The 15431-nt window shown below is 41.5% G+C and overlaps 1 protein-coding gene across 7 annotated transcripts in view; it reads right to left on the reverse strand.

Annotated features, from left to right (window-relative positions):
- ZC3H13 (zinc finger CCCH-type containing 13) overlaps positions 1 to 14901 on the reverse strand; it is a 57156-nt gene extending 42255 nt beyond the window's left edge. The window contains exons 1-3 of one of the 7 annotated variants that reach the window (XM_054014465.1): positions 14603 to 14693; positions 6026 to 6151; positions 5483 to 5592 (exon numbers count right to left, since the gene is read on the reverse strand). In XM_054014465.1, coding sequence (XP_053870440.1) covers positions 5483 to 5592; positions 6026 to 6142 — 227 coding nt within the window. In that variant the 5' untranslated portion in view covers positions 6143 to 6151; positions 14603 to 14693. Of the gene's footprint in view, positions 1 to 5482; positions 5593 to 6025; positions 6152 to 14602 lie in introns of those variants that run through there. The other 6 variants (XM_054014457.1, XM_054014444.1, XM_054014435.1 and 3 more) reach the window with 6 other exon arrangements.
- Between the last annotated feature and the right edge of the window lie 530 nt (positions 14902 to 15431).

The raw sequence follows: 15431 nt of genomic DNA on the forward strand, positions 1-15431 counted from the left end.
TAAACCTAGCTGAATACTGCACTGTGTGTATCTGCTCTTAATTCCTACTGCAGATTCTCATCTCAGATAATTCTATAACATTCTTAGCTTTATATCTTTACCAGCTTAGTTATAGCCACACTGAAAGATACTGATGAACTACTAGCTCCAGGAAGCCTGTCTGATATTTGAAATAATGAAACTTCCATTTGTTTCAGGACAACAGTTTTCAACTGGTGGTCCGCAGACCCCTCGGAGCCCACAGACTATGTCTAAGGGGTCTGCAAAAGGTGACTATGAAAATAAAGTTTCAGATCCCAGAAAAGGTATTCCATTTTTCTCATTAATCAAAACTATATGACTAACCCCACCTACAGGTCAAAACCCAGAAATGTTATTGTTACCATAGAAGCCCATAGGTTAGCATCCTTTCTCACGCTGCATCAAATGCCAGGCCAAGCACATGCAACATTTATAGTTGATTTCTGTTCAGTCAGTTTTCAGTCTAAGGTAGTGGACCACAGGTTGAATTTCCAAACAGGTGTACATCTCCATTTGAAATTTTTTAGGGCTCCACAAATGAAAAAGGGGTTGAAAACCACTGTTCAGGGCATTTGTTTTTTTCCTAGAGGGATTTGTGTTGTCATTAGGAATGATAGATTTCTATATTTTTTTGTTGGGTTGTTTCCCCATTATAGAATAGGTCTATTTCCTGTACATGCAGCTATTTAAGAAAAAAATAAAATTTGCTTCTACTTTTAAAAATTGCTTGTTTGAAGCCTTGTTATTTATGTTTCAATTTCCTCTTCTGCAATATTTCCATCATTAAAATGTTAAACATGGCCATAAGGTAATCTTAAAGAGATCCAATAAAAAGGACAGTGACTCCTATTTATCCTCCTCCTGCTTTTAAATATATTTAACGTGCAGCAAAATTGTACACACACGTCATTTTCAAGTCAGAGGAAAGGTTCAACCGTAACAGGGGGTTTTCAATCTGCTCTTTCCCAGCAGTACTAATCAACAAAATACCCTGCACATAAATATAATTAAAAGTCACCTTCCTAGCATGCATACTTGCACCATATTTTAAATTTATAGTTTTAAGTAAATTATTGCTCATTTTTAAAAGTAAGTTTTAATCCTCTAAAAAACATTCCTTTGAGCTGTATCAATATTTTTTCAAAGACGCTGAATATGCTACTTGTTCCCTCCACAAACAGCTTTCAGCATTACAAAAAGGGGTATTTCTTTAATGTTCTTTGTGTCTATTTTATTTAAAAATCAGTTCCATCAAAAATCCCAAACTTGCTACATGAAGGAGCAGGACTTGTGGAATTGACCAAATTTCATTTACATGGCAGAGAGATTACATATATAATCTAAAGATGACATATTTTGCCCCAACGCCACTGGTTGAAGCATTGTTCTCATAATACCCTCTGTGGACAAATCAGAGAAGCAACAGAACCTAGTGAGAATGCAACTCATGTACCTGCCAACAGAAAGAATCTGATGCTACTAGAATGCATAAGGCTTTCTCCTTAAGTTTCAGGATAAATGGAGAAACCCACCACTCTCAATACACATTTCTAAGTTGGAAAAAGCTGGAAACCAACAACAGCTCAATTTATTTAGGCATTATTCAAAACTACTTTAAGATGAGGAAGGCCATCAGGAAATTAGAAGCAGAAAGAAGCCTTGTGAGGCTGTCATCTTTTATTGCTTTGGGAGATAAACACGGAGGTGAAATAAAGGTGAACCCTTTCCTCCTGCAAATAATAAAACAACATAAAGACAGTAGAAATAAGTAATTTGGTGAAACTAAGTTAATAGGTTTACTCCTTAGCAGGTGGTTGCTTAGGAGGCATTGGCTGGTTTGGGTACTTTGGTTTAGGGCACAGGAAAAAAAAAAAAAAAAACACACCCACGAACTGATTGGAATTGTCTAGTAAATTTTCTGCAGCTGTTTCATCTGGTGCACCGGAAGTTGTTTCTTTTAAATAATGTTTGCTCCTTTAAAAAGGTCTTAAGTTTTCTATATAGTACACAAGACAGAAATTCCTGCATTATGAACACTAAATGTAAGGTTTTAGTTCCACAGGTGATTCCAATTAAGTGTGCATGTTATAGTATACAAAGGACTCTACAGCTGTCTCCAGTAACAATTTTAAACAGAAATTCCTAACAAAATACCCTTCAGTAAGCCTGTATTTTCTCCAGGGACTTTTACATAAGATACACAGATGGTCCATATTTTAACTGTGTCTACACTAGAGAATTTCACCATATCAAGGTTTCATGTTGCAGTAAGCACTTTTAGCACCATTACTTCCTGCAGCAGTTCAACATGTTCATACTACACAAACCAAGCTGCATAAACCAGTGCATGTGTCCACTCGCAACAGTCCTTCCAATTGTTTTGGGCACCATTGTGGCACCTATCCAATAATGCAAGCAGTTTGATTTTATATATAAACTACACACAGACATCCACAATGTACATTTATATATAGTGTATATTCTATGTGCACATACTATGCTTGAGTGGTCGCGAGACCGTAATTAAGATTGTGTCAGTTTTCAGTTCATCTCTCTCTTATTAGTTGTGCCTCTCAATACATCATACACATATTTGTACCTGTTAACCTTATGCTGTATTTGGTTTCATCAGTGCTTTGTTACAACAATTGTTTCGAGTGGTTTTGTACAGCGTGCATAGTTTGCGATGAGCGTGAGCTGTGCCTTCAAACAATTCTATGACAACAATATTGCAGAAGGCAACCAGATCTCCCTACACCTGCTGATGACGCTATGTGCCTGGATTCCTCTGTAACAATCCAGGATACAGGGGAAAGACATCTCTCTAGGCAAAATAATGAAGTCCAGCCAGTCATCTTGTACCTCATGCCCCACCTCATGAAATGAGCCCTCAAGAAGGTGTACCAGACATCAGGTAGTACATAAGGAGTGCCAAACAACTGGCTACTGAGGTACCATTAGCAGGTAAGTAAAGAATTAGGATTCACTTTGGGATTATCGATGTCTCAGAGATAGGGCTCAGCCAGCTGTCTACTGTGATGCCATCCTTGTCCCTCAGTAATGAACAATTTATTGGGTTGTTATTAAATTCTTAATTTTCTCAAGAGGAACGCAGTATGTGTGTCGATGTGTCTGTCTGATGATCTATTTTATATTGTGCTTGTCACGAACAGACCAAGACCCATGGGAAGAGAACAGGGAATGTTAAAGTTCAAATAAAGTTTTATGTTAACATTTCTGAAGTTTGAAGAAGCTAAGAAGTGTCTTGTTTTCCTACCGTAGGAGGATGGCCTGAACTGTGAAGTGTGTAATGGTCAGGATAGATATATTAAGTACCACTGTGGCTTCTTTTGGGCAGGCCTGGAATTGCAGGGGCAGGGACAGGTGGCAATGTTTTCTGCTACCAAAGTTGCTTGCAAGACAGTCATGGGACTACGCTGAGAGGTTCAGCTGACCCAGTGCAACCATAACATCTAGGCTTCCCAGATACCGTAGCACTGACAATGTCTGAGCTGAAATAGTGCAGACGGAAGCATTTACAAGACTTACTTGGAGACAGTATAACTGTACGGGTTCTTGGAACAGTGTCTGACAGACGTTCCCTGATACAAAATGGTACAGAAGATGACAACATTCCTTAGTGTAGAACAGACTCTTTTATGCCTTGCTAAGACCTATAGAGGAGTTAAAGCAAGCTTCCAAATACTCTGGTCGCTCACTTATCCAAAGTTCACAGTAAGCAGCAAGCTATACAATTTGACTTTCATATAACTTATAGGAGAAAAAAGTTAATATAAAAAAAGATGTAAACCATTATTCCTGAATACCAGTGATAACTTCATGCCTTCATAAGAAGCAAAAAATTAAAAAAAAAAAACTGCTAGCCATTAAAAGTAAACAGCTAAAAAAAAAAGTGAGTAAGAAGGGCTATACACTCAATACTCCAAATACTGTAGCAAGGGAAAGTGACATTCAGCACATAAAGGTAAGTTTAGAATCATTTACATGTAAAGCACTTCTCTTCCTTTGCTCTTTGGAGAATTTAGCACATAACATTACAGTAAGTTCCCTTGCATACTGAGATAACCTGTATTTTGTATCCCAGTTGCTACAGTTTTATAAGCAATGAAAGTTAAGATGGTTTTAAGATTAAGGCACAGAAATGGGAAACAGCCAGGAATAGAACCATAATATCCATGCCAGACATCCTGTTTGACCTTCAACAAGTCACTTAACTTCTGTGCCTCAGTTTATGCATCTATAAAGTGGGGCTAGTTTCTACCTCAAAGGGGCATTGTGAAGCATTATTAATGTTTGTAACATCTTTGTATGAAAGGTGCTGAAGTGAAAATTATTAAATCATTTTTCCCTTCAGAAAGAATGATACAGACTTACTGAATACAGTTCTGGTTAGGTAGCATGGACTCATGCTACTACACGGTGCACTTTTTGAAAGATAGCACTGGGTATATTATAAGACATTATAAAGTGCATTGATTTTACTTAACAACATAGGCACATTTTTTCAATCTCTGCTGGACATTTGTCTGTAGAGGTAGTCATGAAACCACATTTTCCTATCCTAGCACAGTGGTTCTCAACCAGGGGTACATCAACTCATCTAGATATTTGCTTAGTTTTACAACAGGCTACATAAAAAGCACTAGTGAAGTCAGTACAAACTAAAATTTCATACAGATGACTTGTTTATATTGCTCTCATACACTATACACTGAAATGTAAGTACGAGACTTACATTCCAATTGATTTATTTTATATATAATTATATGGTAAAAATAAATAAGCAAACAATTTTTCAGTAATAGTGGGCTGTGACACTTTTGTATTTTTTTGTCTGATTTTGTAAGCTAAGTAGTTTTTGAATGAGGTGAAACTTGGGAGGTACGCGAGACAAATTAGATCCTGAAAGAGGCACAGTAGTCTGGAAAGGTTGAGAGCCACTGTCCTAGCATGTTTCTTCACAACCGGAGAAAAAGAATAGCGACCTCACACACCAACAAAAATACTGTTACTGGTGAAGGCAAAGGGATATGGGCCGTGATTTTGAGAGTATTGCCTTAAACAGTTGCAAAACAGCATTTTAGTAGAGGATAGAGAGGCAGACAGAAGTTGCAGTGACACACTACACAAAAATCCATTTATTAAAGTACTTGCATGTCCGATTTCAAGGCAGGTTAAAACACTATTGTGCAAAAGAAGTTAATCTGCATCCAGAGCACTTTATTAATTCTTTTTTAAAGTTACACACACAAGAAAATCCAGGGAAAACCCACTGCATCTTGCCAAGTTATTTGTTTTCAGCAGCTTCACAATCCAATAAGGTTATTGATAAAACATACCATTAGGCACACCACAGCATTTAAAATTTTTACAGAAGACATACTTGAAAAAGTTATTTTCCTACAGCATGTGAACAATTCAAAGTGAGTTCTTGATTTACCTTCTATAACTGCTGCTATAGCCTTTACCTCGTGGTGAAGGGCCATGTACGAATCTACATGTGTTCCCATAGAGGCAGTTGCCAGTCTTCAGCCAGTTACGGCACTGTGTCTAAGAGACAGACATTACTAGGTGAATTTCACACTCATTTCTGGAAATACCATTGGTGTGAGTGTGGCAGAACAAACAAATGAGTCCACATTTACTCCCATTTATCTGAGATTTCCATCCACCAGTAATTTACTTCATTAAAAACCAACAATGAGCATTAAGTCTGCCAGATAAAAAATTTAGGTTTATAAAAATATTAGTAAATGTACATTGTTACCGCTCCTCACTAGAAGCTGGAACACCACAAGTAATTTGAAAATCTAAAGATTAATATCTTGAACATCTATGTGTGAATGTGTTCTCTTTACCTTTACTAACATCACTAATGACTGAATATTCAGTCAGTACTCATGAACAACTCTACCCACTACTTATGTCCTGGAAGAGAAGATGCTGGGGTGGGAAGGAAGAGAAGAACACTTTTACAACTCACCTCTGCAGTACTTCCAGTGCTGGGTCCAAGCCTTTCAAACACACTGGGTCTTCGGGATGTGCTATCGGATATGGTCTTGGTATTTTCCACTGTGACCTTCCTTCTAATTTTTGACATTTTGTACTACTTCAACCAAAAAAAAAAGCAAAACTGTAAAATCCTTTAGTTTGGAGCTATTGTCACTGAATTCACAAGTAAAAAGAATATATTATGCTATAAATTACAGGACAGGTGACGAATAAAGGAATAGGAGAATCATAAATAAATGGAATGTACCTGACTAAAAAGATGCCTTTGAGTACTAATAAAATTGGTATAAACTAGTCAACTGAACATCAACAATGAAAGTTTTTAATTTTATTTTATGGACCTGCTTTGGATTCCCCAACATCCCCCTTTGGGAGAACATCAGATGCTGTTCTGCTCATTCAGGCAGCAAACATACAGAACAGCTGCTTTCTTTGGGCACATGTGTTTGGCCATTACCTCAGTGATTTCAAGTGTAAAGAGCACTTTGAATGGTATTTAACCACTCTTTCCAGAGATGGGGTTTGACTGGTAAAGAGGGCTCAGAGTTTGGCAACGTACTTTTCTAAGGAACTCCCATTGCTCCCCTCACTGTTTATGAGAACTTATTGGCAGTCATCCCCTCCTCTCCCCTCCCCTACTTAAACCAGCATGCACAATAAGCATGACTAGTAATTGTATGGCTGTTTGCAACTGCTGTGCTTTAAAGAAAGAATGCTGATGTACTTCTGAAATCCTTCTGATCACTAAAAGAACTGAATAAATTTTGCAAACAGATACACCTTATGCTTGACAAATCTTCCTAGCCATAATCTGTCTTACCTGGGAGCAAGGAGGGAAGCTATAAGGGGAGAGGAGGATATGAGGCAGGAGAAACAGGCTACAAAGAAAGGAGAACTGAGTCCAAAAAGATTCTCCATTTGTTTAAGCGACATCAATTTATACAGAAAAAATCAGCTTGGGCAAGCCAGTTTGTGCAAAAACAATCCACAACCAGTTAAGAAAAATGCATTACATAAGGAAAAAATGCCACTGATGTAACCTACATTTTAGATCTGGCACCTTTGACAATGTCTTTTGATTTCTTCACTACACTGAGACTTCGTTATCTGAATGTTGGCTCTTTCCCTGAGCTTTGACTTCAGCACAATGTTCTCTCTGTAGAAAACTATACACTGAAGTCCTTAAGCTCTTTGACTCTTCTATAAACTGCAGGAGATACTTAGGGCTCTGCAAGAGGCTTTCCCAGTCCCCTGACTATTTATTCAAATCTTTGTTTGGGACATAACATTCTTTCAGATAATCAATGTTCACATTACCACGTTTTTATTATATGTGCAACGTTGCTACATGCTGTGAGAGAAGTTAATTGTAGGATGTACCAGAGATTAGAAACAATGGTTAACATTTATTAATGATCTGAAGTGTGAAGTAAGACAGCAAAATAGTAAATCTTGCCAGTAACAAGAAGTTATTTAGGTTAGTAAAAACTGTGGAGAATATTGAGGAACTCCAGAAAGTTCTATTGAAGCTAGAAGACTGAGCAATATAACAGCAAATGAAATGTAAATAAATGCAATGTAATGCACAACGGGAGAAATTATTTCAATTTGTATATAGACAATGAGTTCAAATTAGCCCAGTCTTCTGAGAAAAATAATTAGGAGTCATTGTGGATAGCTCAATGTGCAGCAATGGTTAAAAAGTCTAAAGATAAACTGTCCAAGTTAGAGAGTAAAACATCAAGTCTAGACTAGCCCAGCTCCCTTCCAGTTCAAGGTTGTTCCCTACAGTTTATCCAGGCTTTGCTCACTCTAATTTAAGGTACCATGCAATTAGATCCTTGGATTGGGGGAGGGGGGGGGAAGAGAATACAGAATATATTAAAAAGGCATTGTATATATTAACAGTAAGACCACACATCAAATACTGCATTCACTTTCACAGGCTTAAAAGAGACATCTGAAACAGAAAAGTTTAGAACAGTACTAAAGACGGCATGGGAAGGGGAGAGGGTGAACACATGAAAGGTGAGTAAAATATATAATGATATATGGAATAGGAACACACTGATAAGGAGTTCCCATTCATCTTGCCTTGTAACAAGAATGCCCCTTTATTTTCCAAAAAACAAAGGCAACAAACAGAACTGGTTATTTTTAATTTACTCTTCACTCAACAACTAGTAGACTTTTGGAATTCACTACCACAGAAAAGTTAAGACGATTGTCAATTTTAAAAGGATAGATCTTTTATAGTATTGTGATAAGAATAGTGTACTTATGAGTAATCTTCACAAAAAATTACACTTTGGACTGTAATTTCTTCATACTCTTTTGAACCAAAAAGAATTTTTAGTTAAATTCCATTCAGCCATTTGAGTTTTCTGAACATGGAAAAAGTGTTTTCACACTTCAAGTTTTTTTTTTTTTTTTAAATGGAGTTTTGTATGCATGTGTTCAGATAATGTAAGATTGATTCCATTTTTAAATTTTGGCACATATCCAGCTGTCAATGAGAATCATGTACTTTGCTAACTGAAAAAAAAAATTGGTGAGACAAAACATTCCAAGCGAAAACAGCATGCTATGAGCGCACAGCATGTTGCTTTCAAGGACCATCAAAGTGCACATAAGAGTCTCAATCCTCTGTAAACAGATCTGAATGGTCAGATCCTTGACCTACAGTAAAGGCCCACAGACTTCCATGGGGATCCATGCATTTGGAGCCAGTTGCAGGATCAGGGCCCAGGCATGCTTATCTAGACAGAGAAGTATATCTGAGAACTAAATACACTGGAACACACATTTATGAAATTAAGCAGAATGCATTTATTTGAATGCACAATCACTATTTTTTTATTCTTCAGCAACCATGGAAATTAAAAGCATAAAATACAGTTGATATTTTATATGCAAGTAGTGAGGGAAATTGTTTTTTGACTATGTTGTGGCAAGAGTAGGAACATTCCCTTTGCCTCCCTCCATATGCACTCTTGTGTAGGCAGAGGGAGAGAAGGATTCCAAAATTTTAAGGGGGAAGTTTTATTTCTGACTCTCTCGACCAACAATTTAACAGATAGCCAAGAGCAACTGAAATGTAATGTCCCCATAAAATTCAGCAAATTACTTTAATTCTTCCTAGGTTTCTCTAAGAAGTGCTCTTATACTTGCTTGACCACAGTCCAAAAAAATCAGTCCTACAATGATCACCAATGCAGTTCAGACTCCTAATCCCATTTGGTCTGCTTCTGTGCCTCCTCTTTCAACTTGTTCAGCAAATGTTAATTGAGCCTCAGTGAGGATAGAGCCGTAAGCACTCAACAGTTACCAACTCGGTCAATAAATACATTAAATGCACAAAATTGGGAAATATCTTTTTTAAATTAATGTAATTAGAAGGAATAATTGTTAATTCTTTATTTCAGTGACATAACTTAGAAACTAAATACATTTAGGAATATTTAGAAGTTTTCAATTTCCATGACATCTCACCACTATTAATGAATATCACAGAAAAAAAATAATGAAAATGGGACAGGGAAATCAATTTTATAATACTTAATTTACAGGGTTCATTGTATTATTTAAACTGCCTTTTTCCCCCCTTACATGTATATAATATCCAAAGGCGGTACTATAAAAAAATAAGAATACACTATCAACACTATTATACCTTATTCTCTTGTAGATATTTCTATACCACTCTGCAGTACAAAAGGTGGCTTATTATTAATGAAGCTTTTTCAAATGCATGACAGATAACATTTAGTGAACAGAATTCATTGTATTACTATATTGCAAATGAATTAACATGTACTCCCCCAATAATGCATCTGTATCCATTTGTTGTCTCTTTCTTATAGGTGGGGCGTAAGCTCTCTGAAGCAAGGACTGTCTTTTTGTTCTGTTTTTTTGGGGGGTCCTGATCCATGACTGTGGCTCCCAGGCCCCACAACAATACAAATAATGATGTTGGGGTAATATTTTCCTTGATACTTCTGTTAATGATAATGTGTAACAGGTGGAATGATTTAAATCAAAGTGATTTAAATCAAAAAGCAAGAAACCGTAATTTAAATAATCGATTTTAATGTTGTTTTGCATTTGTACTTTTTAATTATTTTCCTAAAGAAAGGTTGAGTCTCATTAGCTGGTAACCATTAAAATATGTTGATCTCCAAGTAAATACAGCCTTTACACAAAATTTGGTGCTTCCAGAAGGATACACTTTATCTATACACACTTATTTAAGCTGTTACAGTAAAAGTTTTGTTATCCAGCATGTTAAAGGCCTGGGGAGTGCTGGTAAGTCAAAAATTCCGGTTAACTAAGGGAGGGAGTTTGGATGCAGGAGGGGGCTCAGGATAAGAGATTGGGGCACGGTACGGGGCGCCAGATTCAGCCGGTGCTCACCTAGGGCAGCTCCCCGCAAGCAGCGACATGTCCCTGTTGCTGTAGGTTGAGGGGTGGCCAGGCGGCTCTGCACGCTGCCTCTGCCTGCAGGCGCCGCCCCCGCAGCTCCCCTTGGCCGCAGGGCCCGGCCAATGGAAGCTGCGGAGCTTGCTCCCAGGTAAGACCGATTGTGGGGGCAGCGGCAGCAGGGACATGTCACCACTTGCAGGGAGGGGCCCAAGGTGAACACCGCCCAGATCCGCACCCCAAAATTTCCCCCACGCCCCAACTCCCTGCCCCAAGACCCTCCTCCACCCAAACTCCTTCCCAGAGATACAGCCCCACACCCCCTCCCGAAATGCCAGTTTCTAGAGCTTTCAAGCTGGCAAAGTGCCGGATAACATAGCTTTTACTGTATATAGTTTAACTTCCGTTTATTTGGAATCTTATTTTTTACCTTTTATGATGTTAGAAAATGGTGAATAATGCATTTCTTGTTTACTAGATGATTTTTTTTTTAACTTATGAATTGTGTCAAACTATTTGGATGAAAACAAATTCAATTAAATGTAGAAAGAGCATTCTGATTTTTTTTAATTAGTTTAATAAATTACCTTACAAGTACAAGGTATGTAAGAAAAAAGTTTATCAAAACATGTTTTGCATTTAGAACTGATTTATTAAACAAAGCAAGTATTATCTGTAGTTAGTGAACTGAACTGATTGTTTCTGATCACCATGTCGTACAAGATAGTCATTGAACTGAACTAGTTGAATAAACTAAAATAAAGAAAACATTCTCTCTACACCTACAGAAGAGACGACTGCTGTCAAAAGCTGGTCTAGTACTTCAACAAACTCTGGTTCTCGGTGCTTAGTCAGTGATTTCCACCAGTTCAGTGGTTTGACTTTCTTCTATAGCAAACATGTACTGCTTAATATTAAATTTATTTTAATAGATTATAATAAATGTAGGCCTTAATAAAAATTGACATAATTTCACATTTAATTTTAAATAGTTTTTTTTTAAAAAATAATAAGATGGTATTTAAATAAAAAATTAAATTTCAATAAAAATCTATTTTTTAAATCATTGTTTTTTATTACACTCTTGAAGGAGACTACACCGCAGGAGGGGGGACCGAAGCCTGAGACCACCCAAGCACCACCACTCAGGGGGCAGGGCAGGGGGCAAAGCCAAAGCCCCACTGCAAAGCCGAAGTGCAAAGGATTCAGCCCCAGGTAGGGGGCCTGTGACCTTAGACCCACCACCCAGGGCTGAAGCGCTTGGGCTTTGGCCCTGGCCCCCAGCAAGTCTAAGCCAGATCTGGCAACCTCATGAAAATGGGGTTGTGACCCACTTTGGGATCCCAACCCACAGTTTGAGAACCGCTGCTATAAATAATGTCCCATTAGAAAATATGTCTTTTTTAAAATTGAAAATGTTAAAAAAAATTAACTGTACACTGATTATGCTACAATATTCTGGAATATAGCAAACTAATGTCATTAAGAGATAAATGACACATTTTGCCACACAGAGTGCTAAAAAAAAGGTTAAATGTTGTATATTAATATTCAGATGGCCAATTTTCAGATGCATAACATACAAAAACTGTAATGTCTACATAAAAGTAAAACCAAATTACCAGTCTTCAAGTTGCAAATGAAAACTTGTGTCTGGCATTTTACAACCCTCTGCTATGAACATGTCTTCTTATTTAAGTTAACTACACCTCTTATTTAACACAAAGTATTCCTTTATCATCTTAAATGTATAAACCAGTAATGGTAAGTAATCGACAGCAATATGTTTACATTTGTGAATTGGGGTTAGCCAGCTTTTGGTAAAATGCAACAATTCAGTCCCGAAGATTACAGAAAAAGGTAAACAAAAAAAAAATTACGGCTGCTGTCTTATATGCATGGTATTTCACATTTTCTCTGAAAAGGTAGGGAGCCACTTCCCAAAACAACTTTTACCAGACTAAGGCCTGGTCTTCACTACGGGGAGATTGACGCTGCTGGGATCGATTTAGTGAAAACCCACTAAATCAACGGTCAACCCTGTTATTCCAGCTCCCCAAGAAGATTAAGGTAGATTGACCAGAGTCTCTCCCGTCAAGGCAGCGCAGTGAAGACACCATGGTAAATTGACCTAAGCTACATCAACTCCAGCTACTAGCATAACATCTTAGGTCGACTTAGCCCTGTAGTGAAGACAAGCCCTTTGTCTTTAAATGCAACCAGCCAGTTCCCATCACGTTCCATTCAGTAGCACACAATCTACTGTACAGTAGAAACTAGACTTCAAAACGTCCTGAAGCAATCCAATCTAAAAAAGCAATGGTCTAGGTCTAGTGAGGATCCAGTAGAGATCCCTAGGTGTGATGCTGGGGACAAAATGAAGAATCTATAATACTAGTCACACAGGTTCATATCCTCAAAGATATGTAAGCACCCGACTCCTGTTGATTTCAATGGGAATCAGGCACCTAAATGCCTTTGAGGATCTGATGTGTCATCAGCGTACACCAGTGTTTTCAAAGTATGGGTCACGACCCAGTACTGGGTCGCGGAATGTCAGGCACTGCGTCGCCTTGCTGATTAAAATTATAAAGATCGTTGCCATGCAGCAGGAACCTGGAGAGAAGAGAGGTAGGAGGTGGGCAGGAACTGGGGAGAGGCGCAAGTTGGGGCTTGCAGGGCTGCTGCAGGCCTTTCTCCCAGCCCCAGAGCTCACTTCTGCCCTTGGGGAGAGGGGGACCCTTCCCCCGGAACTCCATGCTGCCTGCCAGCAGGGGGAAACAGGAGCCCCTTCCCCCAGAGCTTCGTTCTGCCTGCCAGCAGGGAGAGAGAGAGAGAGAGGCTCCTTGCCCAGAGCTAGCTGCTGCCGGTGGGGAGAGGGCTGGGGGGAGTCCTCTGGCCCCAGTCCTGGGGCAGCCTGCCTGCACCCCAAACTCCTCATCCCTGGCCCCACCCCAGATCCCTCACCCCCTCCCCCCCACATCCCAACCCTCTGCCCCAGCCCTAAGCCCCCTACTGCATCCTGAACCTCTCATCCCCAGTCCCACCCCACAACCCTCACCCCCACACACCATCCTCTGCCCTACCCTGGGCCATCTCCCACACTCCTTACCATAAGCTTACTAAGACTAATGTTCTAGTGTTAGTTATGTAAAGTGTGTTAAGCTGGAATGTATTACAATATTATGGTTTTATGAAAACTCTAGTGAAAAGATATAATTATGTTTGGTCACGGGCTTCAACAATTTTCTTCAACTGGGTCACAGGGAAAAAAGTTTGAAAATCACTGGCCTAAACTACAAGTTCCGCATGGGCATCAATGACCGGAGTCTTTAAAGAAAAGGCAAAAGCACCAAGGTTCAGGATTTATGCTACAAGGGCGGACAAGTCCCAAATTCAGCTAAAAAGGCTGATTACATTTCACTACTATCAGCAGACGTGACGGGGACTCCAGGACCCTGATGCCCACAAAGGACAGAGATCACGCGTGTGGGAGGCAATGAGAAGCCCACAACAGGACTCCCATCTGTAAAGTATCAACCAAAGAAGATGGTAATCATGGTAGGATGGCAGGTCTAGCTGGCAATTCAAGTGTAGCAGACTCGCTGGCTGATCGGTGCCCTGACCCACAGCTCTCCCCCTGCTTCTCCTCACAAATCAACACCTCCCCGCCCCCCACACACCCCATACCCATCTCAGCGCCAGGGCAGAGACACCCCCACAGCCTAGGGCCGATCCGCTCCCGCCTACATCACGATCCCCCCCTCCCCCATTGTCTGGTACAACCCGCATTCCCGACCAGCTACTCTCCGACTCTCTCCCCGCCGGGAGTCACCTACCATCGCCCTTCGGCCGCGCTGCCCTCACAAGTCACAGCCCCTCAGCCCAGCGCTCCCGCCGCCGGCCCCACCGTGACCCCCGGCCTCTGCAGCCGCTCTGCCCGGGCCGCGGGGCGCAGGATGGCAGCGCGGGTGGGGAGGTTCTGCCAGCACCGAGCCCCCCCGCCCCCGCACGGGGATGCGGGTCCCGCCGGCCTGCTCCTCGCGGCGGTGGGAGAAGGGCCTGTTCCCCGCTCCGCCCCTCCCCCGGCCGCCCAGGCCCGGTTTCCCCGCCGGGGCGCCACACTCACCTGCTCCTTCCGCTGCCTGGCCGGTCCCCGCCGCCTCCTCCGCCGCCGCCCGGGGCGGAGAGGGTGGGAGGGGGCGAGGGGGGAGTCCGTCCTCCCGGACCTGAGCGCGGAGCCACACGGGGAGGAAGACAAGGAGCGCGGCCCGCTCCGGCAACCGAACGGCGCTGCCCAAGCACAGGGGCTGCCGGGAAAGCAGCGCAACCAACCGGCCGGCCCCAGCGCCGCCGCCGCTGCCGCCGTCGGGAGGAGGAGCCTTGGCTCACCGGAAACCGCCTTGCCGCCATGACCGCGCGTAGCAACGCAACTTCCGGCCGCGCAGGGCAACGAGACGTCGGGCCTGAAATGGGTGAGGGTGGGGCCTAGTCAGGGAAAAAGAAGGGGGAGGGGCCTGGTCAGGGGAGGAGAAGGGGGAGGGGCCTGAAATGACGGAGGGGAGGGGCCTGGTCAAGGGAAGAGAAGTAGCGTTGCCATCTTTCTACTTGCTTAGGGTTACCATACGTCTGGTTTTTCCCGGCCATGTCCAGATTTTTGGTAATCAAACCCCCGTCCCCGGGGAATTGCCAAAAAGCCAAACATGACTGGGAAAAATACCGCTGGCCGGGCACTTCCCCTCCCGCGGCTGCTGTGCTCCCTACCTTGACTCTTCTGCTCTGTTTAAAGCCGAGCTGCCCGAGAGCTACCGGCTTCAGGCAGCCCCCATGCTTCCAGACCCTGAGTTGCCGGCCGGGCACTTCCTTTCCCGGGTTCTGGGGGCGCAGGGTCCGGAGGCACGGGGCCTGCCTGAAGCTGGTAGCGCTCGGGCAGCCCGGCTCTTAAACAGAGCCGAAGA

Source organism: Malaclemys terrapin, chromosome 1 (genome assembly GCF_027887155.1).
Source record: "Malaclemys terrapin pileata isolate rMalTer1 chromosome 1, rMalTer1.hap1, whole genome shotgun sequence".
Classification (NCBI taxonomy): domain Eukaryota; kingdom Metazoa; phylum Chordata; order Testudines; family Emydidae; genus Malaclemys; species Malaclemys terrapin.